The sequence below is a fragment of the Artemia franciscana genome, chromosome 5 (assembly GCF_032884065.1).
Source record: "Artemia franciscana chromosome 5, ASM3288406v1, whole genome shotgun sequence".
Classification (NCBI taxonomy): Eukaryota; Metazoa; Arthropoda; class Branchiopoda; order Anostraca; family Artemiidae; genus Artemia; species Artemia franciscana.
Window position 1 is genome coordinate 35,984,413 of NC_088867.1, and position 24,556 is coordinate 36,008,968.

At 36.6% G+C, this 24,556-nt stretch overlaps 1 protein-coding gene across 3 annotated transcripts in view; it reads right to left on the reverse strand.

The window, feature by feature from the left end:
• The window catches only part of LOC136027335 (TAR DNA-binding protein 43-like), a 38,464-nt gene extending 13,908 nt beyond the window's left edge, over positions 1-24,556 (reverse strand). The window contains exons 1-4 of one of the 3 annotated variants that reach the window (XM_065704476.1): positions 24,495-24,556; positions 14,708-14,962; positions 2,905-3,203; positions 1,099-1,229 (exon numbers count right to left, since the gene is read on the reverse strand). In XM_065704476.1, coding sequence (XP_065560548.1) covers positions 1,099-1,229; positions 2,905-3,203; positions 14,708-14,942 — 665 coding nt within the window. In that variant the 5' untranslated portion in view covers positions 14,943-14,962; positions 24,495-24,556. Of the gene's footprint in view, positions 1-1,098; positions 1,230-2,904; positions 3,204-14,707; positions 14,963-24,437 lie in introns of all 3 variants that reach the window. The other 2 variants (XM_065704475.1, XM_065704477.1) reach the window with 2 other exon arrangements.

The following is a 24,556-nucleotide window of genomic DNA, read 5'->3' on the forward strand; positions in this document are numbered from 1 at the left end:
CAAAATTACTGAGCTGAGCAGGAAAATCCTCGTTCCACGTCTGCGTTTCCATGGCAGAGCGAAAGAGCTGCTCTAACTATTCTATCCAATACCTGATATTTCACATCACAACCTGGTCTCTCCAGTTCTAAGATGATTTAATCATAATACGTAAATATTTAATCATAAAGACATACACAGGCAACAAGGGGGCAAATATGAGTCTAGGTCCGAAGCAGCAGGGCAAACAGCCCATAGAATATAGCAGGGTAGACGAAAACTAGGACTTGAAAATTTTCTGACTAATTTACCTGGAACTTATCGCATGAGAGTGGTCACTTCCCTAGTAGCATACCGAGAAAGTGACCAAAAACATCCAAAGCATTTTAGTTTGATATTTGTTAGACAGGTACCTTCAGTCAAAGACACATTGCCCAATAAACTATTCAACAATAAACCTTTAGGATCCAGGCGCTAACAGGCTTTAAAGTTCCATACTTTACGAAATTCCCGATATTCAAAAGCTTAAAGCATCCTAAAGTCTTGATAGAAAAGCGAGCTATCTATAATTTCTAGTGGTCTCTTTGAGTTTAGTCAATTCCCAATTAAATTCCAAGCTATTACAGGAATATTCTTTCTAAAGTTTAGTGTAGATCAGAAGAAGATTAGGATCATTTTTTATTGCTTTATAAATGCTTAGGCTGCAATGTTGGTTTTCCTTTTGTAGCTTGAATTAAATTTCGACGATCTTTGGCTCTGCAGGTATGTATAAATACCCAAAACTAGACCCAATATTGCATCCTAGCTCTCTTAGGAAATCAAAACCAAATAAACTTGGTTTAGATTTCTATATAATTTGGAACTGTTATTTTATATTCTGAGATCTGCGATCTGCATTTTATATTCTCGGCTGAAAAAGAAATGTATTAAAGTTGAAAAAGTTTATGTATAACGGACGACTTTTGCAGTTGAAACATGAAGATACTTGTATATATTCACTTGCTTAAAAAAAAATATTCTAAGAGACTGCATTTAGATGGTTCTTTGACTCTTAAGATACCCTTTTTACCTACCAAGCAGTTTTTCTTTTTTTATAGTTAGAGAAAAATCGAAGTTTACCTGAAGGGGTTTTTGGGTATATAGGTATCAGCAATTGCTCCAAACTCTGAGAAATATTCTTTTAAATCGTCTTCGGTTATTGTTGGATTTAACTGCCCGACAAACAATCGATGGGACGCTTCTGCTTCAGTCTAAATAAAAGACAATATTGAACAACAATAGAAGAAAACACATACTTTAACTTTTGAAGACACTAGATACTTAAGATAGCTGTGATCATAGCTTTATGCAGTGTTGTAGCAGATCAATGTTACCTAACGTCAAATCTCCAGTGTCAGTTTTTTTCTAGCCTAAGCGACTTAGTCTTCCTGACATTGATTTTCATTCTTGTTCTTGCCCCTTGAACTATCTAAACCCTTAAAAATTTATTCATTTAGCTAACATCTTTATCTCAAAAACTTCAATCATTTTCATACTGTTTTAGTCTCATAACTCTTCATAACTGTCTAGGAGAGAAGTTCACAAGTTCTTTAACTTCTAGAAGTATTCTAAATCCCTCCACAACTTCTGGTATTTATTATTCAATTCCCAGGTCTTTTACTATATGACAAATTCGACCATATTCTTAAATGATGGCAATAAAACTACTATAGAAAATGTTCCAAAGTAAAACAAAAAAAAATCCCAAAGCCCACAAAAGAGATCTTATTTTCAACTATTATTTTTTCGTCATAAAATCGTGCTGAAGTCATTAAACTGGTCCATATTTGTTTATCTATAATGAATAAATTGGCCCTTCAAAAATGTTAATTGATCTGAATAAAAACTAGAAATTAAACATCAAACGACTACTAAATAACGTTGCTATTAGTGTGTTTGAAATGATAATGGATGCCTTGTTTTGACAGTACCCCATCCGTAAGTTTCATTACTTTTGTTTTGAAATTTCATACTAAATCTTTTTTGAATCTCTTTAAAATATTGGTATAAATTCTGATTGTAGCAGGTGGCCTTTGTATTTTTAGGTAGTTAATTAAAAATCTACTTATGTAAGTGACGATGTCGGAAACTCTCATCCAGTCACAAATTCGAAAACAATTATGCGACGTTATGCAACACCACCTAAAGCGGGTATTTCACTGTCAAATTATTAGGATCAGCACGTGTAAGACGCTCATAGGACAGCATATTTTTGTTTTTTCTTTGCGTTATACTTGTAGTTCGACAATCTCTGCTGCTAATAAAACAACAATTCAGATTTTTTTTTTTTAAATAGAGCACTGGACCTAATAGGCCCTTATCGACGGTGTAGATCTCCGTTTCATGATCCTTCAGCCAGGAAGTGCATGGGGGGCATTCTTCCTGTGCTTTCACTTTCACATATCCTTCCTGTTTACCTTTCCCAAATTTCTCTATCTGTCCATTGACAACTAGGTCGACACTGGCTGAGCTTAAAGTCAAGCCACTGACCCCTGTTCCAAACCAAATAACCAGAGACACCAGAACGAGCCCCTGTCCTCACGGACAAAGACTGTTAGTAATTTTATAATACTAGCAATATCTGACAAAATGTGAGTTTCTATTGTTTACTGATTGAACAAAAATTAACCTTAAGTTCCCAGAGGATAGAAACTACGTTTGGCAAAGAAGTTTATTTCACCCAAAATTAACAAGAAATGGGCATGTTACCACAACTTGTCCTGTATCAACATGATCAAAAAGGTGTTATTTGAACAGGTAAAATGCCTAGGATGCAGCTATGCTTCTATCCTACGGACGAAAAGAAGAAGAAGAAAAATCCTGCAAACATGCAAAGCTGACTAGAAAGAACAATTTAAAAAAAAATCCTGATTGATTAATACTAACCTTTTCGTTAGGTATCTTGACTTCACAAAGCCGACCGCCAATAAAATGTTTCTTGGCTAAAACTTGTATCTGACTGTCAAAATCCTTGAAGTGAACAAATCCAAAGCCTTTCGATTTACCAGTGTGCGAATCTTTCTTAATTTCAGAAGTTACTACTTCACCATATTGAGAAAAATACTCCCTCATTGTGGATTCATCACAAGAAAAAGGAAGACCCAAAACAATGAGATCAACCGTCCTCATTTTGGATTTGGCTGAACTTGCTACATCTACATCTTGATCTACCTTTCGTTTGATACCTGGAAAACAAAAGTGAACATTTCATGTCATAGTGTTGGTTCAGTAAAGAGTGATATTCCCCCATTTTCTTTCCTGGCCTCGCCATATAGGATGAATGGTCACAAAGACTTTGAAGAGGACTCATTCAATCGGAAATTTAAAGTTGTACCATTCATTTTAGGTCAAAATCAACCGGAGGGCAACCTGATTTCCAAAGCACCCCACAGTCCCACATGGTACTGAATCAAAATTTTAAGCAAGTACCAAATCAGTCTCAGAATCCCAAATTGTGCCTCCAAAGCGACATTATATGTGTAATCGATTTGGATAATAACTCTTTATTTTATTTTAGTCGTCATAGTTCAATTTTCCAGCAACTTACTTTTCTAAACTTTACACTGACAGCCCAAATTAAAGAAAAAAAAGCAAACTTTCAGTTGTTTACAGGGTAACCGAACAGCAAGTCCAAGCCAATCCAGTCCCCCCCCCCCTTTGCATACAAGTCCAGTCGACATTATCCGTCATGAGTCAACCCAAAAATCCCGATCATCAATTAGTTCTATGACTATCTACCTTAGTTCTGCCCAAGGATGGATGGATGATAGACTATTTTTCTGTCTTGGATTTTTCTCCTATTATCCATGGCTTGATGTCAGCAACTTGATTTTAATTTGTGTTTTTCAGTTACTTAAGGGGTAACTGAGCTGAAGAAAAACCTGCCTTCTTCAATTGTTGACTCTTTTAGCGTAGATTCGTTTCTGAACCATGTGGTGAGTACTTGATATTATCTAGATCAAGTTAATGCATCACAAAACTTTGTGAGTTACATGTGTTAAACTTTTTATGTTGTTATTTGTGACGTTCATCTTAATCTTTTACATCTTTTATTTTGTCCTGTTTCTTTATTTTTTTAGAGTTATATTGGTTTTCATTTTACAGTGACAAGCAGTTTGTTTTATGGTAAATATCTAACCCTCCCTCCCCCACCCCATCCCCTTAACAAGGTTAGATTTACACTTTGCTGAAAACTAAACAAATTGATTCAAAAACTATCAATTGAAAATTCAACGTTTTGTTAGTTGCCAATTTAAATGAAGGAAAAAGTAGGACGAAAATAATCCTCTTTCAAAAATTATTATACTAAATTCGTTTGACAAATATATGTATTTTTAGAGGTCGCTCTGTTTTTTTTTTTTTTTTTCTTGTTTTGTTTATCTAGGACTCAATTAAAAGTTGGAGTCTTTACAATATCATAGGCAGCAGAATAGCACTGCCTAAGTAAACAGAGATATGGGCACAATGTATTATTTATTTGTCGAAGAAGGAGTTGTCCAAGAAACTTCAATAAGGGCTGATTCGGTTGGAAACTGAAGGGGCTAGTGCCCTCCATAATATTTCAAAGTGATCGGAGGGCAACTAACCCCTCTCCCATGCCCACCAATTATCCAATCAAAATTTGAGATAGGCATTTTGTTACACGTAGTTGAAAGATCCGGAAATTATGTATTTGAGGACGACATCCACCCGGCTCAGGGCAAGGGTTGTAAATTATGCCTTGGAGGAATATAAGGTATATTCCTTATATTCATCCGGAAGGTGAATATAATATGAATATAATGAATGAATAGATGAATATTCATACGATCATCCAGATCGTATTGAGATATATATCTCAATACGATTGAGATTGCCATTCTGTTCAACATAATTGAAAGGTCTGGATATTATGTCTTTGATGATGACAAACCCCCAACCCTCAGGGCAAGGGTTGTAAGTTTATGCCCTGGGGGCATGTAAGGTATATATAGAAAGGATGATCGTATAAACTTAGTAGGGGGCTCATTTGACTGAAAAAAAAACTTTTAGTGCCCATTTTAAGATTCAGTGATCTAAGAGTGGATAAACCGACCCCCACACATCATGTTTTCGCGAAATGCATCTGATAGATCTTTGAGATGGCCACTTGTTGTCGTGGAAACTTTGAAAACAGCTCATTTAATTGGAAAATGAAAGAGCTAGTGCCATTTTTAATAGTCAAAAGTGATTGGATGGCAGCTAACCCCCTCCCGCACCCGCCATTTCCCCAAACACATCCAATCAAGATTTTGAGATAGTTTATTGGTTCAACGTAATTGAAAGGTCCGGATATTATGTCTTTGAGGATAAACCCCCCCCCCATAGCCCTCAGGTCAAGGGTTGTAAGTTGTAAGGAGCTTTTTTCAAATTTTGTATGACAACCAATGGCCAGCTCAAAATCTCTTATCAGATGCATTTCGGGAAAACACGAGGTGTATGTGGGCGGGGTATCCAGCCTCCGATCCCCCTTAATCTTAAAAAGAGCACTAAGATTCAGGGTGATCGGAGGCTGGATACCCCGCCCACATACACCTTGTGTTTTCTCAAAATGTATCTGATAAGAGATTTTGAGCTGGCTATTGGTTGTCATATAAAATTTGAAAAAAGCTCATTCGATTGGAAATTGAAAGGGTTAGTGTTCTTTTTAATGGTCAAAAGTGACTGTAGGGCAACTAACCCACCTCCACACCCACCATTTCCCCAAACGCATCCACTCAAAATTTTGGGATAGCCATTTTGTTCAAAGTAGTCTGAAGGTCCGGAAATGATGTCTTTGAAGATGACCCCCCCATAGCCCTCAGGGCAAGGGTTGTAAGTTATGCCCTGGGGGCTTGTTGGATTGGTAATCAGAAGTTCTAGGGCCATTTCAAGATTCAGAGTGATTGGAGGGTGGATACCCCCCCACCTGGTATTTTCCCGAAGTACATCATATAGAAACTTTGAAGTGGACATTTGTTGTCTTAGAAAAGTCGAAAAGAGATCAGTCGATTGGAAACTGAAAAGGCTAGTACCCTTTTTAATAGTCAAAAATGATTGGTTGGCAGATAACCCCCCTGTCACGCCCACCGTTTCTCCAAACACATCGAATCAAAATTTCGAGATAGCCATTTTGTTCAGTGTAACTGAAACTACTACTACTAACAACTCACCGCAGCAGCAAGCCACCTGAGGCTTACACAGCTACACAAGTTCTTCCTCCATCCTGACCTAAGATCCGGATATTATGTCTTACCCCCCAGAGCCCTCAGGATAAGGATTGTTAGCTATGCCCTGGGGACATATAAGGTAAATACAGAGGGTGATCGTATAATTTTCGGAGAGGGCTCACTGGATTGGTAATCAGACTAAAAGTGATCTGAGGGTGGATAACCCCACATCTCGTATTTTCCCAAAGTGTGTCTGATAGAAATTTTGAGATGGCCATTTGTTGTCGTAGAAACTTCAAAAACAGCTCAGGAAATGCAAAGAGCCAGTCCCTTCTTTTATAGTCAAAAGTGATCGGGGGGCAACTGACCCACCTCCCACGCCCACTATTTCCCACATCCAATCCAAATTTGAGATAGCCATTTTGTTCAGCATAATTATGTCCAGAATATTATGTCTTTGTGGGTGACAATACCCCCACTACTCAGGACAAGGGTTATAAGTTATGCGCTGGGGGCATATAAGGCATATATAAAAAGGATGATCGTATAAACTGGAAAGGGGACTCACTGTATTGCTAATCAGAGCTTTTTGTGCCCATTTTAAGATTCAAAGGGATCGGACGGTGAATAAACCAGCCCCCACATCTGGTACTTTCCCGAAATGCGCCTGATTGAAATTGAGAGGGCCATTCGTTGTCGTTGAAACCTCAAAAACAGCTCATTTGATAGGAAACTGATAGGGTTTGTGACCATTTTAATAGTCAAAATGACTGGAGGGCAACTAACCCCCCTCCACGCCCACCATTTCCCCAAACACATCCAATCAAAATTTTGAAATAGCCGTTACGTTCAACATAATTGAAAGGCCCAGATATTGTGTCTTTGAAGGAGGGTAGATACGCCCTACACCTCGTATTTTCCCGAAATGCATCTGATAAAAATTTTGAGATGGCCTTTTGTTGTCGTAGAAACTTCGAAAACAGCTCATTCGATTGGAAATTGAAAGTATCAGTGTCCTTTTCAACAGTCGAAAGTAATTGGAGGGCAGCAAACCATGAACCCCCGCCCACCACTTTCCCAAACACATTTAATCAAAATTTCAAAATAGCCGTTTTGTTCAACGCAAATGAAAGGTCCAGAAATTATGTCTTTGATGATCAAAACCCCTCTTCCCACAGCTCTCAGGGCAAGGGTTTTGTTATGCCCTGGGGGAATATAAGGTTAGAAATGGCGACCGTATAAACTTCAGAATGGGCTCACTGAACTGGTAATCAGAAATTCTAGTGCCCTTTTTAAGATACAGAGTGATCAGAGGGAGGATATCCTCCCCTACACCTCGTGTTTCCCAAAATACATCTAATAGAAATTTAAGATGGTCATTTGTTGTCGTAGTAACTTCAAAACAACTCATTCGATTGGAAATTGAAAGAACCAGTGCCGTCTTTAATTGTCCAAAGTGATTGCAGGGCAAATAACCCCCACCATCCCACGCCCACCATTCCCCCAGACACGCACAATAAAAATTTTGAAATAGCCATCGTGTCCAACATACTTGACAGGTCCGCATATTATGTCTTTGAGGATGACAACCCTACCCACAGCCCTCAGAATAAGGGTTGTAAGTTATGCACTGGGAGCATATAAGGTATACATAGAAGGACGATGGTACAAATTTCGGAGGGGGCTCATTACATTGGTAATCAAACTTCTAGAGGACTTTTTAAGATTCAGAGTGATGCGAACATTGTATTTTCCCAAAATACATGTGATAGAAGTTTTGATATGGCCATTTGTTGTCGTTAAACTTCGAAAAGAGCTCATTTGATTGGAAATTGAAATAGCCAGTGCCCTTTTTAATAGTCGAAAGTGATTGAAGGGCAACTAACCGCCCTCCCAAGTACACTATTTCCCCAAACACACCCAATCAAAATTTTTAGACAACCATTTTGTTCAACGTAGTTGAAAGGTCCGGACATTATTTCTCTGAGAATGACACCCCTCCACTAGCCCTTAGGACAATGGTTGAAAGTTACGCCCTGTGGGCACATAAAGTATAGATAGAAACGATGATTGTATAAACTTCGGAGAAAATCATTGGATTGGGAATCAGAACTTCTAGTGCCCTTTTTAAGATTCAGTTTGATCGAAGGGTGATACCCCCCCCCAAACCTCGTAATTTTTCCAAACTGCATCAGATAAGAATTTTGAGATGGCCATTTGTTGTCGTAGAAACTTCAAAAACAGCTTATTTGATTCGAGATTGAATGTTCCAATGCCCTTTTTAATAGTCGAAAGTTAATGAGGGCAGCAAGCCCCCCTTCCCAAAAACACATCTAATCAAAATTTTGAAATAGCCGTTTTCTTCAACGTAATTGAAATGAATGAAATTTATGACTTTGAGGATGACACCACCCCCCCCCACCAGCAGCCTCCAGGGCAAGGGTCTTAAGTTATTCACTGAGGGCATATAAGGTATATATAAAAAGGGTGATCGCATAAACTTCAGAGGGGCTCATTGGTTTGGTAATCAAAAGTTCTAGTGCCCTTTTCTAGATTCAGAGTGATCGGAGAATGGATACCCCTCCCCCCCAAACACACACACCTCGAGTTTTCCTGAAATTCATCTGATACAAATTTCGAGATGGCCCTTTTTGTCTTAGTAACTTCAAAAACAGCTCATTCGATTGGAAATTGAAAGGGCCAGTTCTCTTTCTAATAGTCGGAAGCTATTAGACAGCAACTAACCCCCCTCCAACGCCCACCATTTCCCCAGACACATCCAATCAACATCTTGAAATAGTATTTTGTTCAACGTAATTGAAAGGTCCGGAAATTATATCTATGGCCCACAGGACAAGGGTTGTAAGTTGTGCCCTGGGGGCATATAAAGTATATATATAGAGAGGGTAATCATATAAATTTCGGAGAGGGGTCATTGGATTGGTAATCAGAAGCTTTAGTGCCCTTTTTAAGTCAAAGCAAAGTCACCCATTACCAAAACACATCTAATCAAAATTTTGAGATAGCCATTTTGTTCCACGCAGTTGAAAGTTCTGGAAATTATGCCTTTGACATCCCCTATACCTTATCAAGACGAAAACATAATTTGCACTTTACTAAAATGAAAATACATATAAAATGTTATGACTTTGTATTCACTTGTTTAAAATGTTTTTACTAGATATATAAAGGTGGGATTTCCCCCCCCCCCCTGCACTCTAATTACAGTGCAAGTATTTGGTGCCCGTTTTAAGAGTAACAAGAGATTGGAGGGCAAGCAGCTTTTCCCTCAAGCTCATTCGTTTTCCAAACACATCCAGTCAAAATTGCGGGACAGCCATTTTGTTCAGCATAGTAGAACAGTCCAGCAACTATGTCTTTAGAGATATTAGGCACGTCAAACCCCACAATTATGCCATTGGCCATTATACTTTAAAACTAAATGTTTCTTTAAAATTAATCAAAAGGCATTGTGTTTATAGTTGCCAATAAGATACTTCTGCAATATATCGAGAACGACTGGGGGTATTAAGTTAAAAATTTTCGAAATACTACTATTACTACTTCTGCTCTTACAGTTCAAATAAATAAAAACAGTATAAGTGTATCCAGGTTGTCAAAGAGCGTAGATATAATCTTTTGGGAATGATATTAAGTCTTATGTTTCAGGTCAACTTCAGAAGCTATAAAATTAAATTAAAAAATATACTTTTTTTTAAGGATTAAAAATTAGTAAAAAGTTTCTCCAACATACAAAGAGCAACCTATACCATGGATTCTTATAAAAAAAAATTAAAAGATATACGACATTTTTTTCAATGAAAAAAAAATTATGTCAATAAAAAATGAACAGAAATTAATTTAAAAAATTTTTTCCACAAAAAAAAAAGTTTTCAAAAAAAAGTAAAGAGCTCCATTAAGCCAAGAATGAGCAAAAACTAAGTCAAACAATCTTCCAAGCGTAAAATAACCACAAATCACTATCAATAAATACATTAAACTCAAAACGAACAGAAATTACAATAAATAACCGAGTAAAACTCAAAACAAGCAAAAATTAACATGAGTAGGACTGACAACCCCCACACCTCCTCAAGACCAGAACATAATTTGCACTATACCAGCATTAATTTCATTATATTGGCTTTATTTGAAAAACGCACAACAAACATGTAAAGAAGCAAAAGTATTTATGTAGACCAGAAATACTAAGGTAAAATTGACGTTTGGTATGGGTGATTCGGACACTGTTGCCCATTATACCCTGGGCTGTTAAAATCAGAAATAGAAGGGCAGATAACTGAGCGTTTGTTTGGTATATATTGAAACTATTTTGAATATATAATATTCAGCTGCAGGTCTGGTATGGTACTTTAAGCAGTCACAACTGCTTGATGTCAAATTGGGCAAGGTTCACTTGAAAAACTAGCTATTCTGCTTGTTACATAGCGCCTCAAGTAAAGAATGGAGGTCCTATGTTGATTTTAATGCTGGCTCTTTCAAATGTAAAGATCTGCTCTGTCCTCGTGAACTTAATGAATGACACAAGTCTTTTCAGGGTTTTCGGAATTAGCCCCCCCCCTCCCCAGAAACAAATAACTGTATATTGTCAGTATAATATACATATTCTGATATTTATTCGTTTAAGTTTTAATTCTTCTTTATTTATTAAAGTCAAAAAGTGAGAACATTCAAAGTGTATTGTTTTCAGTAAAGTACAAATTATGTTCTGGTCTGGAGGAGGTGCGGGGCTATCAGCCCTACTTATGTTAATTTTTGCTCGTTTTAAGGATGGTTTTCCCACCCCCCATTGGTATAGCCTCGTCTACGTCCACCTGCTCACTCACAATCTCATCAGTTATTATATTCCTGAGAACTGGCTCCTTTGGGAAAGGTGAAAAATCCAGGAGAAAGTGGACTACCTTTTCAACATCTTAAGTCACGTTCCATTCTTGTCGTCCCAACGTCTTTGTGTTGCTCACTAGTATCAAATGTTAGGCCCGTAAGTTCTTGGAGTGCATGGCTGACAGCAGCCTGCACAGAAACGGATAAAAGCCATTTTAGCCTCTGCAACTCCCTCATACCGTGTCTACGTGTTATACCTCAACTATTTTTAGAGAGCGCACTAATACTTGTTCTATGACCAGGTCAGGGGAACGATCAGCCCTAAATCTGTCGGGGCACCGCATCACATTAATTGCTTGCTTTAAATTAAAACACCTGGATTTGTTTCTTTAAGGTTGGCCATTTTCTGAAGATACATTACGTAGGACTTGACGTACATGTGATGGCTAGAGGATGCGAAGAACGGAAGCATCTGTTTACCAGTGTAGAGATGAATGTCCTAGTTGCCGGTTCTTTCTACCGCAATTGAAGACCTCAGTAAATCAACAGCGACAGCATATGAACATCAATGCATAGCTTTGAAGTCCGTGACGTCCGTGACAGCTTTGAGGGACTCGAGCTTGCTTGCAAACGCGTTAATCGACGGCTCTTGCCCTAGCTGTTTAACTTTAGTACATCCTTTTAAGACAATGACAAATGCTGAGTCTTGAAGCTCGTCTGAACTGGTGCAAAGACCGACCTGATCAAAATCTTCTGTCGGGCCAACATTGTTACATTCCTGCCATTATCAAGGTATTCACAGCCAAATCAACAATGACGTGAGCTCTGATAGCCCAAGAAAACACTTCTGAAGAGAATCTGCTGTACGGCGTACAGTGCATATACAGCTCCAAGATTTCCTGCAAACCAGAAGCTTGTTTCAGATGTCTAATAGCAGCTAAGAAGCTCATTCTAGCATGAAACCGTCCCAAAAGCATGGTCCAGATACAGATCTTTCCAGAGGCTAAAGCTTGTGACTTGTATGTGATGGGAACATAAGGGTTACAACTTTATTTGTTTTAATACATTCCAGTGATTCTGGACTAACATGGATCACATGGTTGTTCATGATTCATATGTTCTTTGAGGCAAGACTGCATTGTGTGGGCTTTTTCCAATTATGTAAATCACGTATCTAAGACTTCTGCTTATTTTTCCCACTAAGTTTCATCCCGATCCCTCCAATCTAAGCGTTTTCCATGATTTTAGGTTCCCCCACCCAAAACTCCCCCCAATGTCACCAGATCCGGTCGGGATTTAAAATAAGAGCTTTGAGACACGATATCCTTCTAAATATCAAAATTTCATTACGATCCGAAAACCTTTTCAAAAGATAAAAATACCCCAATTTTCACGTTTTCCAAGAACTCCGGTTCCCCCTCCAACTCCCCCCAATGTCACAGGATCTGGTCGGAATTTAAAATTAGAGCTTTAAAGCACAAGATCCTTCTAAATATTAAATTTCATTATGATCTGGTCACCCTTTCGTAAGTTACAAATACCTCAATTTTCAAAATTACCCCCCCCCCCCCAAACTTCACCAAAGAGAGCAGATCTGGTCTGGTTATGTCAGTCACGTATCTTAGAAAGGTTTTTATTCTTCCCATTCAGTTTCATCCTGATCTCACCACTTTAAGTATTTTCTAAGATTTCCGCCCCCCCCCCCAACTGCTCCCCCCAATTACGCTGGATCCTGTTGAGATTTAAAATAAGAGATCTGAGTTACAAGGTGCTTCCAAATATGAAGTTTCATGAAAATCCGATCACTCCTTCGTAAGTTAAAAATACGTCATTTTTTCTAATTTATCAGAATTAACACCCCCCCCCCAAATAGAGCGGATCCGTTCCAATTATGTAAATCACGTATCTAAGACTTCTGCTTATTTGAACCACCAAGTTTCATCCCGATCCCTCCAATCTAAGCGTTGTCCATGATTTTAGGTTCCCCCCATCCCAAACTCCCCCCAATGTCACCAGATCCGGTCGGGATTTAAAATAAGAGCTTTGAGACACGATATCCTTCTAAATATCAAATTTCATTGAGATCCGATCACCCGTTCGTAAGTTAAAAATACCTCATTTTTTTCTAATTTTTCAGAATTACCCCCCCCCCCCCCACTAGCCCAAAGAGAGCAGATCCGTTCCGGTTATGTCAATCATGTATCTAGGACTTGTGCTTATTTTCCCATCAAGTTTCATCCCGATCCCTCCACTCTAAGTGTTTTCCAAGTTTTAGGTTTCCCCCTCCCAACTCCCCCCAATGTCACAAGATCCGGTTGGGATTTAACATAAGAGCTCTGAGACACAATATCCTTCTAAACATCAAATTTCATTGAGATCATCACCCGTTCGTAAGTTAAAAATACCTCGTTTTTTCTATTTTTTCAGAATTAACCCCCCCCCCTAACTACCCCAAAGAGAGCGGATCCGTTCCAGTTATGTCAATCATGTATCTAGGACTTGTACTTATTTTTCCCACCAAGTTTCATCCCGATCCCTCCACTCTAAGTGTTTTCCAAGTTTTAGGTCTGCCCCTCCCAACTCCCCCCCCCAATGTCACCAGATCCTGTCGAGATTTAAAATAAGAGCTCGGAGACACGATATCCTTCTAAATATTAAATTTCATTGAGATCCAATCACCCGTTCGTAAGTTAAAAATACCTCGTTTTTTCTATTTTTTCAGAATTAACCCCCCCCCCCTAACTACCCCAAAGAGAGCGGATCCGTTCCAGTTATGTCAATCATGTATCTAGGACTTGTACTTATTTTTCCCACCAAGTTTCATCCCGATCCCTCCACTCTAAGTGTTTTCCAAGTTTTAGGTCTGCCCCTCCCAACTCCCCCCCCCCCCCCAATGTCACCAGATCCTGTCGAGATTTAAAATAAGAGCTCTGAGACACGATATCCTTCTAAATATTAAATTTCATTGAGATCCAATCACCCATTCATAAGTTAAAAATCCCTAATTTGTTCTAATTTTTCAGAATCAACCCCCCCCCCCAACTACCCCAAAGAGAGCGGATCCGTTCCGGTTATGTCAATCATGTATCTAGGACTTGTAATTATTTTTCCCACCAAGTTTCATCCCGATCCCTCCACTCTTAAGTGTTTTCCAAGATTCTAGGTTTCCCCTCATATCCCCCCCCCCCCAATGTTAACAGATCCGGTCGGGATTTAAAATAACAGCTCTGAGACACGATATCCTTCCAAACATCAAATTTCATTAAGATCTGATCAACTGTTCGTAAGTTAAAAATACTTCAATTTTTCTATTTTTTTCTGAACTAACAGGCCGCCCACTCCCCCCCCCCCCTCAGATGGTCAAATCAGAAAAACGACCATTTCTAATTTAATCTGGTCCGAACCCTGATACGCCTGCCAAATTTCATCGTCCTAGCTTACCTGGAAGTGCCTAAAGTAGCAAAACCAGGACCAACAGACCAACAGACCAACAGACTGACAGAATTTGCGATTGCTATATGTCACTTGGTTAATAACAAGTGCCAAATATACATTTTCAAGGATAAACATTCCACTTCCCTTCAAACAATGTAGAAGATTTGTCCTTAAATAAATCAATTTTCTATCATTTAAACATTTCTTGTGAACAGAGGTAAATTTCTGAAAGCAGATCTTACCTTTGGCAATGGTGCAGAAGTATACATGGTTTGACCATCCATCCTCTGGGGGCAGCAGCTTTCCTTCACTGGCCCTAAGTCCTCTCATAGCACCTGTTTCTGGAGATTCGTACCTCAATCCAATAGCATCAGGAAACTGAGCTGTCAGAGTAGCTAAACACAGAGAATTATCATCTTCTGTTGGTAATTCCACAGTTTCATCAGAATCAGGACTTCTGACCAATATATAAGTCATGTTTGTGCAAGAAATTGAAGCTAAAAATACAAAATAGGAGAAAAATAAATGACATCCTCTTCAAGAGTGTTAACATTCTAAATGAACCATACAAGCTACAGCACCTAATTCAAATTCTTTTTCCAAGCTTTATCTACACTTTTAGTCATTATTGCTGCTTATTAGGTCAACACTTTTTATTCACAAATCTTAGCCCCCAAACCAAAAAGGTGTTTCACTCTTTCTGAATAAAATTATTTTTCTTTCAAGTCTCTTAGTTGAATTTAGGCAGAGTTGGTGGTGGATCACTTGCTGATATGTAATTACTGCAGAGGAGCTAGGAAAAATCTATATTTTGGTGCAAAAAAATTATATCGCACATTACATCAGCACATACAATAAGCAGGTGGCACTACCTCCTAAAATATGCCCAAGGGCTCCATTCCAAAAAAAAAACAGAAAGCTATTGCAAAAAATTCAATTTTTCATGTTTGCAGCTCTATGATGAATTCCTCTTCAAAATTATACCCTGCCCTCTCCACATAACAGTTTGGTCTATATCACCTATGCTATACAAAATGAGGCAACACTGTTCATCGCTATAATCTTTACAGGTGTTTCCTTCATATTTAGATCCTCAAAGGAACTAGTTTCTTCAAAAAACTCATTAGCCTTCCTTTTTTTTTCTTTTTTTTTTGCTGTCCTTTCATCCCAAGAAAATTTCATTTACAGCTTTTTAGTTATAAAGTTTGACAATTGTTACTCAATAGCACTTAAGCTAAATGAAATAAGCTTTAAAGGCTAAAAGAAGACATTTAGGGTATTATTACAAGAAGATACTATTTGATCTATCATTTATGAATAAATCTCACAAACTTTTTGCAAATTAATTCAGCTTTTGGGCAAAAATTACCTCTCCATGGGCAGCATTATTTAAAGCAACCATATCCAACAAAATAATATGATAACATCAAAGTACCCAAAATCTGCATGATCCAAAACTAAACAATTTTGAAATTGGCCCAGCAAACTGACCTTTGAGAAGAATACTTCAAGTACAAACTTAGCACAATTCCTCCTTCTCTTTTTGACAGCAATGGCTAAATGAAAAAAGCAAATAAGCCAGAACTTGAAAAACAATCTTTCAAGCTTGTAGGATTGAGTCTTAGTCACCCTCTAGAACCTATACCTGTGTGTAGCATTGTCTTGGACAGTGGTTCTCTTCTATATTGAGTTCCATGGAAGGGAGGGTCAACCTTTACGGCCATCTTTGCTTCATATGTCCACTATGTAAAAGCAAGATATACTAGTGCTATTGTTGTGTTTGATGGTTATGAAGGTGGTCCAGCAATCAAAGATGCTAACCATTTGCATCAAACAAGAATGGTTAGTTCACCAGGTCTTTTTCACCAAAGAGATGACCCTCTGCATGACAAAGCAAGAATTTCTTTCATGCAAAGCAAACAATGCTCATTTCCTGAAGCTGTTTGACAACCATTCGGAAGCCATTGGTTTTCAAGTTTTCTACTCAGAAGGAGATGCCAATATTCTGATTACAGAAAAAGCAGTAGAAGCTGCTCATGTCATTGACACCATTCCGGTTGCCGATGGTACTGATATTCTGATCAGTTTCTTAGGTGTTTATATTTCTCACCCAAAGCCAAGTTTGATGGTGCCAGTTCAGCTTGAGATAATAGTGAGATAAAATAAAAGCTTGAAACAGATGTCAGCCATTTGATGAAGTTCTGTCACACTGTACAAGGTTGTGACACAACCTCTCACCTTTATGGAATAGGAAACAGGGGAACCATTCAACTGCTACCTATCAACTAGAGTTTCAGGGACAGGGCTGCTATATTTGGTAATGTTTGCATTGCTCAAACCCATATCTCAAACCTTGACACTGCTGGAAAGCTGATCTTTGACAGAAAAGTGAGCACTGCCACCACTTTCAAGCATCCAAAAGAGCTGCCACTAACTCAGGCAGTAGCAAAGTACCATTCACTACATTTCTACTGTCAAGTTCAAGTCTGTATTGGGAACCCAGTAGACCCTTTAAGCTTGGGTTGGAAACTGTAGCATAACCAAGTTTTTGTGCCAATAAAAACAGGCTCTTGCTCTGTCTCAGCTGCTGAAAATTAATAAATGCTCTTGTCATATTGACAGTTGTGATAGTGAAAAGTATACCTGTAAGAAAAGCAGACTTGAGTGTGCTATAGCCTGCTATACTTGTAAGAGTCATACAACACTTTTAAGTTTAAAGACAAACTTAGTGAAGAAAAATAAAATTTAATCTGATGATGACAAATTTAGTTCCTAAATTTAGACAAAGTGCATTTATTTTTTGCATTTGGTTAATAGGATAAAAGCTTTTTCTCTAAGTTGCAATGCACATTGTTCTAAAAGTTCTAGGGCATTGAGGTGTTTTGTCACTCCTGTTTAATTTTTTGTACTTTTGAACCTATTTATGTACATTACCAAATAGACCCTGACAGATAGTAGTAGTAGCAGTTTTCTCAAAATACACAGTCTATTTTCATTAAAACTGTTTTTGCTAATAAAGTTGTCTTTTGCTCAGGCAATGAATGGACATCAGAAATGAATTCAGATTCAAAAGCTGACCATAAAAGATATGTGAAACACTTACTTTATTTTTCTCAGTTTTTTAAGCAAATAAATAAAAAAAAAACAATTTCACATCAAACTAGAGGTTTGGATATTTGATATGTTCTTAAGAATCTTGTTCTTGTTTGGAGGGTAAAGAATCCATTTCTGTTTAATATTTTCCCAGTCAAAACTTATTTTTCTCCTACTAATAACCACTTACCATCACATAAATCCCATGTTAACTTATGGGCCATTTTATGACCATTTAGCCATGAAAACATTGAATTAGATCGCCTGCTCAAATGTTGAAGATAAAAAGAATTGCTGGTGGACTATTGTATTAAAGAGAAGGTAGTTAGATTTTGTATCCTGCAGACTTGGCTCAAAACTCAATTATTCAGATAGCTAAGAAACAAACATAACTCTATAGTCAGATTTGCATCTTGAATGCAAACTGAACATTCATTTGTGTCAGAAATGAACTTTGCCCCCAGCCCTATATATACTAATTCAGAGTATATATTTGTAATTGGGGGGGGGGGGGGGTGGTAAAGTTCATTTCCAATGCAAATGAATGTTGAATTTGGATTCAGGATACAATTCTGGCTATAGAAGTAAGTTTGTTTCTTAGCTATCAGAATAATCTGTTAGTATTAACATTGGTAAATATTGAGCAGTTCATGTTATTGACCTACAGTTATACAGTTAAAGTGAACACATGGATTATTTTCCCATGGACAATTATATGTTGCATGTTCAAGAGTTGGTAAACCTGACAATCTATATGCACAGACAATGGGACAGCAAAGAATGTTGTAAATTCACAAGTTTTATGTAGTTAAAAACATATATATATATATATATATATATATATATATATATATATATATATATATATATATTATTGGTGTGGCATGAAGTGCCACACCAATGGCTAGTTTATATATATATATATATATATATATATATATATATATATATATATATATATATATATATATATATATACATCATGAAAAGAGAAATCACCAATGCAACAGCACAAACACAAAAAAAAAAAAAAAAAAAAAGAGAGACAGAAGGAGAAAATTTTTTGCAGTTCATATAATTGACTTACCAATAAAGTGAACATACCAATTGATGCCTTTTTTATGTTCTTTATAAATATAATAATCACTTCTACCACAAATTCAAATTTAAGCACTTTTAGACCTAACCTAAAATAACCATAATATACATAATTTTAGAACTAAGGAAATGTGGTGTTATTTTGTTGAAAATGACCCAGAAAACAGCATTGGGAAAACATAGTATTATTTTGTTAAAAACAAGCAATAACTTATACTTTATTTGAAAATTTGTAATTTTTAAGAGCTCAAAAAGTGCTTAAATTTTCATTTGCAGAAGAAGCAATTATTAGATTTGTACAGAAGATAAAAAAGGCATCAAGTGGGAGCCTAAGTTCACTTTTTGGTAAATCAATTATATGAACTGCAAAAATATTGGTAAAATTCTAGTTGATTGACTATTGGCTATCTTGGATAGGGGCAAGGTTAGGAAAATGAAACATTCAGGAATGAATCTACAGATTAAAGTATGTCCCAGGAAGGTATTTTGAAGCAACTACCTCCACTCCTTCTCCCTCTAGAAGGCCCAGACCTTTGAAGAACTGTAAAAATATGTGTGTTATAAAGTGAACAGGAATTACACTTTCTGAACTAAAGGCAGAGAAAAAGCAACTAGTAACTAAAAATTAAGGTAAAATGTTGTTTTGTCAAAATTTCAATAGGTAGGCCTAGCCTATTGACCTGTCATGTAGGCAAATTTCAGGGCCCTCTAAAGGGAGAAGAAGTGGAGGTGGGTACTTTAAAACACCTTCCTGGGACATAGTTTATAGCCTGTAGACCCATCCCTGAAAGTTTCATTTTCCTAACCTAAATGCTTTCTGAGATAGCAAGAAGTCAATTAAATATAATTCTACGGTAAAATTCTAGTCCATTGACTTCTTGCTATCTTGGAAAGTTGTTGGGCTAGTGAATTGAAACTTTCAAGGATGTGTCTACAGGCTAAAGTATATCCCGGGAAGTTATTTTTAGGTCCCTAACTATACCCCTTCCCCCTCTTCTATATAACGCAGCTTTTTGTGCATTACAGCTTATATTTTGGTCAAATTTGATCCTATATTACTATTAAAAGTGTAAATCCTTTCTTACCTTAGAAAAATTCAACTTTTCACTGTTTTTTAAGCTACTATATTCCATAATTAGATCACAAGCATTGAAAAACAATTATTACCTTTTATGGTATAGTTAAGACTGGAATGTAGGCATTTAAACGAACCCTCTTGTCAAGTTTAGATAACAATGTTTTGAAGTGTTTTATCTAAGCCTTTAAACAGGGTTAATTTAAGGGGTTTCTCACTCCAAATTACGATTAAGTGCAGGTTATCCTTAGCAATTCTTCTAGTAATTATTTATGCAATATAATTTTTTTTTATGTTAATCTATGGAAACTTTCAATATTTATTTATCAAAGAAGAGGCTTTTTTAATTTTTGTTTAATTGATGTAATATCAAATGTGCCAGCTATATGTGATTACTATGGTGCTACAACAGGGCAGTTGCCCAAATAAAAACTTCAACAATTTCATTATTCAAGAATTAGTTTTTATAATATGGCAACCCTGCAAGTCTTCTGTTCTTTCTTAGTTAAATTTTTTTTCTCTTATTGGCTTTTCAGGTTTGTTTTTATTTATTCAGATTTCTTGTGTATTCAAGGGCATATGCAAGTTTTTGTTGGGGGGAGGAGGGGTGAAAAAAGTACTAAACGTGGAACAATTTGTTTATATGTATTTTGTTACTTTTTACGAGTTGAAAAAATTTGGGGTGGGGTTGAAACTTGGTAGCCAACCCCCTGGGTACGGCTTTGGTAGTTTCTATGTTTAAGTGTATCAATGACATCTACCTTTTAAATCATAATGGCGTAGAGAAAGTCCATTTTTTCAAGAAGGCTCAATAGCGATTTTTAAAAACCTGAAGAGAGGCAAAACAGAAATCTGAGACCAGTGGCGTCAATTACAAGAGGGACAAGGGAATCGCCCCATACTCTCCTTCTGGATTTTTTTTAAAATACTTTCATTGAAAATGCCTTTATTTGTGTTTTCTTTGAAAAAGAACGACAGATTCCCCCCCCCCGCTATATTTTCAAAACGCATTTTACACCTCTCTAAATTTTGTGATTTGACACTGTCTTAGACGGGACCTCTCAATTCAACAAACACACAGAAGACTTACGAACATCTTACAGATTTGTTAGCAATCTTTAACGATATTTCCGTCATTATAAATTTTTCACAGATATATTAAAAATAAGAATGCTAAAATACCTTATAACTTCATCAAAAGCTCCTTTCAGATCCAGGAAAGCTGTTCCGGCTCCCTGGGGAATTGCTATGTCACTCGTAATTACCTTTCCATGTGTCATCCAGTATTCAAAAGAGTAATTAATGTAGAGTCCATATATTGAGAAGACCGTTTATTTTAATGGCAATGTAAATATGTGGGAGGTTGTGAGGAAATTAATACAATCTTTTCCCTTTAAATTAAAATTGGTTAGGAAAAACCAAGCCGTATCCAGGAGGGCTAGAGGGTATGAACCCCCATCCGAAACCTTTCTCTGACTCGTAAAAACGTAACAAAGTGAATATAAACAAGTCTCATGCGTTTCAGTTTTTTTTTTTAAATTCCTCAAAAATATCTTTAATACCCTTTCCCCCTAAAAATTTCCTGGTTACCACCCTATGAAAAAGATTTAGAAGTGTGAAAAATACCAGTTTTAAAATTTTAAGGGGTGTGTAACATTTCTAAATCTTCTATTTTGGTAAAACGCCAACGACTGGGAGAAGGGGTTGTTGGAACACAAATATTCAATCGACAAAGTCGTAGTTTACACCAAAGGCCTGAGAATCTTGATTCTGCCTTGGCCCAACACGTGCGCGATAACCCTCACCACTTCATTTTGTTTGAAAACACTTCATTATTCAGAGGTCCTTGTCGAAATATTTGCTTGATTTTCGTCTTCATAATTTGCTACTGGCTGACAAAATTCTCATTTTCTTAAGTATTAGATTTTTTCCATTAATTATATCTTTTCCTTTCCTGGTTTCTCACGAAAAATTGAGCTTTAAATATTATTAAATAGAAAAAATAAGTTTTTTTTTAACTGAAAGTAAGGAGCGACATTAAAACTTAAAACGAACAAAAATTACTTTGTATATGAAAGGGGCTGCTTCCTCATAAACGCCCTGCTCTTTACGCTAAAATTAGACTCTTTCTCTCAACTCTTCTTTTTAAAGCAGTAAAAAACTTTAGCGTAAAGAGCGGGGCGTTTATGAGGAAGCAGCCCCTTTCATATACAAAGTAATTTCTGTTTGTTTTAAGTTTTAATGTCGCTACTTACTTTCAGTTAAAAAAAACTTGTTTTTTTCTATTTATTAATATTTAAAGCTCAATTTTTCGTGAGAAACCAGGAAAGGAAAAGATATAATTAATGGAAAAAATCTAATACTTAAGAAAATGAGAATTTTGTCAGCCAGTAGCAAATTATGAAGACAAAAACCAAGCAAATATTTCAACAAGGACCTCCGAATAATGAAGTGTTTTCAAACAAAATGAAGAGGTGAGGGTTATTGTGCATGTGTTGGGCCAAGGCAGAATCAAGATTCTCAGGCCTTTGGTGCAAACTACGACTTTGTCGATTGAATATTTGTGTTCCAACAACCCCTTCTCCCAGTTGTTGGCGTTTTACCAAAACAGAAGATTTAGAAAAGTTACACACCCCTTAAAATTTTAAAACTGGTATTTTTCACATTTCTAAATCTTTTTCATAGGGTGGTAACCAGGAAATTTTTAGGGGGAAAGGGTATTAAAGATATTTTTGAGGAATTTAAAAAAAAAAAACTGAAATGCATGAGACTTGTTTATATTCACTTTGTTACATTTTTACAAGTTGGAGAAAGGTTTCGGATGGGGGTTCATACCCTCTAGCCCTCCTGGATACGGCTTGGTTTTTCCTAACCAATTTGAATTTAAAGGGAAAAGATTGTATTAATTTCAACACAACCTCCCACATATTTACATTGCCATTAAAATAAATGGTCTTCTCAATATATGGACTCTACATTAATTACTCTTTTGAATACTGGATGACACATGGAAAGGTACTTACGAGTGACATAGCAATTCCCCAGGGAGCCAGAACAGCTTTCCTGGATCTGAAAGGAGCTTTTGATGAAGTTATAAGGTATTTTAGCATTCTTATTTTTAATATATCTGTGAAATATTTATAATGACAGAAATATTGTTAAAGATTGCTAACAAATCTGTAAGATGTTTGTAAGTCTTCTTTGTGTTTGTTGAATTGAGAGGTCCCGTCTAAGACAGTGTCAAATGACAAAATTTAGAGAGGTGTAAAATGCGTTTTGAAAATACAGTGGGGGGGGGGGGGGGAATCTGTCATTCTTTTTCCAAGAAAACACAAATAAAGGCATTTTCAATGAAAGTATTTTAAAAAAAATCTAGAGGGAGAGTATGGGGCAATTCCCTTGTCCCTCTTGTAACTGATGCAACTGGTCTCAGATTTCTGTTTTGCCTCTCTTCAGGTTTTTAAAAATCGCTATTGAGCCTTCTTGAAAAAATGGACTTTCTCTACGCCATTATGATTTAAAAGGTAGATGTCATTGATACACTTAAACATAGAAACTACCAAAGCCGTACCCAGGGGGTTGGCTACCAAGTTTCAACCCCACCCAAAATTTTTTCAACTTGTAAAAAGTAACAAAATACATATAAACAAATTGTTCCACGTTTAGTACTTTTTTCACCCCTCCTCCCCCCAACAAAAACTTGCATATGCCCTTGAACACACAAGAAATCTGAATAAATAAAAACAAACCTGAAAAGCCAATAAGAGAAAAAAAATTTAACTAAGAAAGAACAGAAGACTTGCAGGGTTGCCATATTATAAAAACTAATTCTTGAATAATGAAATTGTTGAAGTTTTTATTTGGGCAGCTGCCCTGTTGTAGCACCATAGTAATCACATATAGCTGGCACATTTGATATTACATCAATTAAACAAAAATTAAAAAAGCCTCTTCTTTAATAAATAAATATTGAAAGTTTCCATAGATTAACATAAAAAAAAATTATATTGCATAAATAATTACTAGAAGAATTGCTAAGGATAACCTGCACTTAATCGTAATTTGGAGTGAGAAACCCCTTAAATTAACCCTGTTTAAAGGCTTAGATAAAACACTTCAAAACATTGTTATCTAAACTTGACAAGAGGGTTCGTTTAAATGCCTACATTCCAGTCTTAACTATACCATAAAAGGTAATAATTGTTTTTCAATGCTTGTGATCTAATTATGGAATATAGTAGCTTAAAAAACAGTGAAAAGTTGAATTTTTCTAAGGTAAGCAAGGATTTACACTTTTAATAGTAATATAGGATCAAATTTGACCAAAATATAAGCTGTAATGCACAAAAAGCTGTGTTATATAGAAGAGGGGGAAGGGGTATAGTTAGGGACCTAAAAATAACTTCCTGGGATATACTTTAGCCTGTAGACACATCCCTGAAAGTTTCAATTCACTAGCCCAACAACTTTCCAAGATAACAAGAAGTCAATGGACTAGAATTTTACCGAATTCTACCTTTTATTTTAAGAATTTGGGTTCGAATAAGATAGTAGCCTATAGCCTAGGTAAATTGGAGTAGCCTAAGCTAAAACTCTAGGCTAATCCTATTCAAAAAGCCAAGGCCAGCCTTAGGGAGAGTCTAAAGGTAGGCTAAATTTCTTTTTTCGTATCTTACTTCTATCCTTGACCTATGCGATACCTTTACCTACAAACTTAAATATGTAGCCTACTACAAATGTTGAAATAACTCAAATGTCAATACACTCAACAAAATGGCGAAGTAAGTGATAGTCACGGTTGCTAATAAAAAAAGTAAAAGCACCA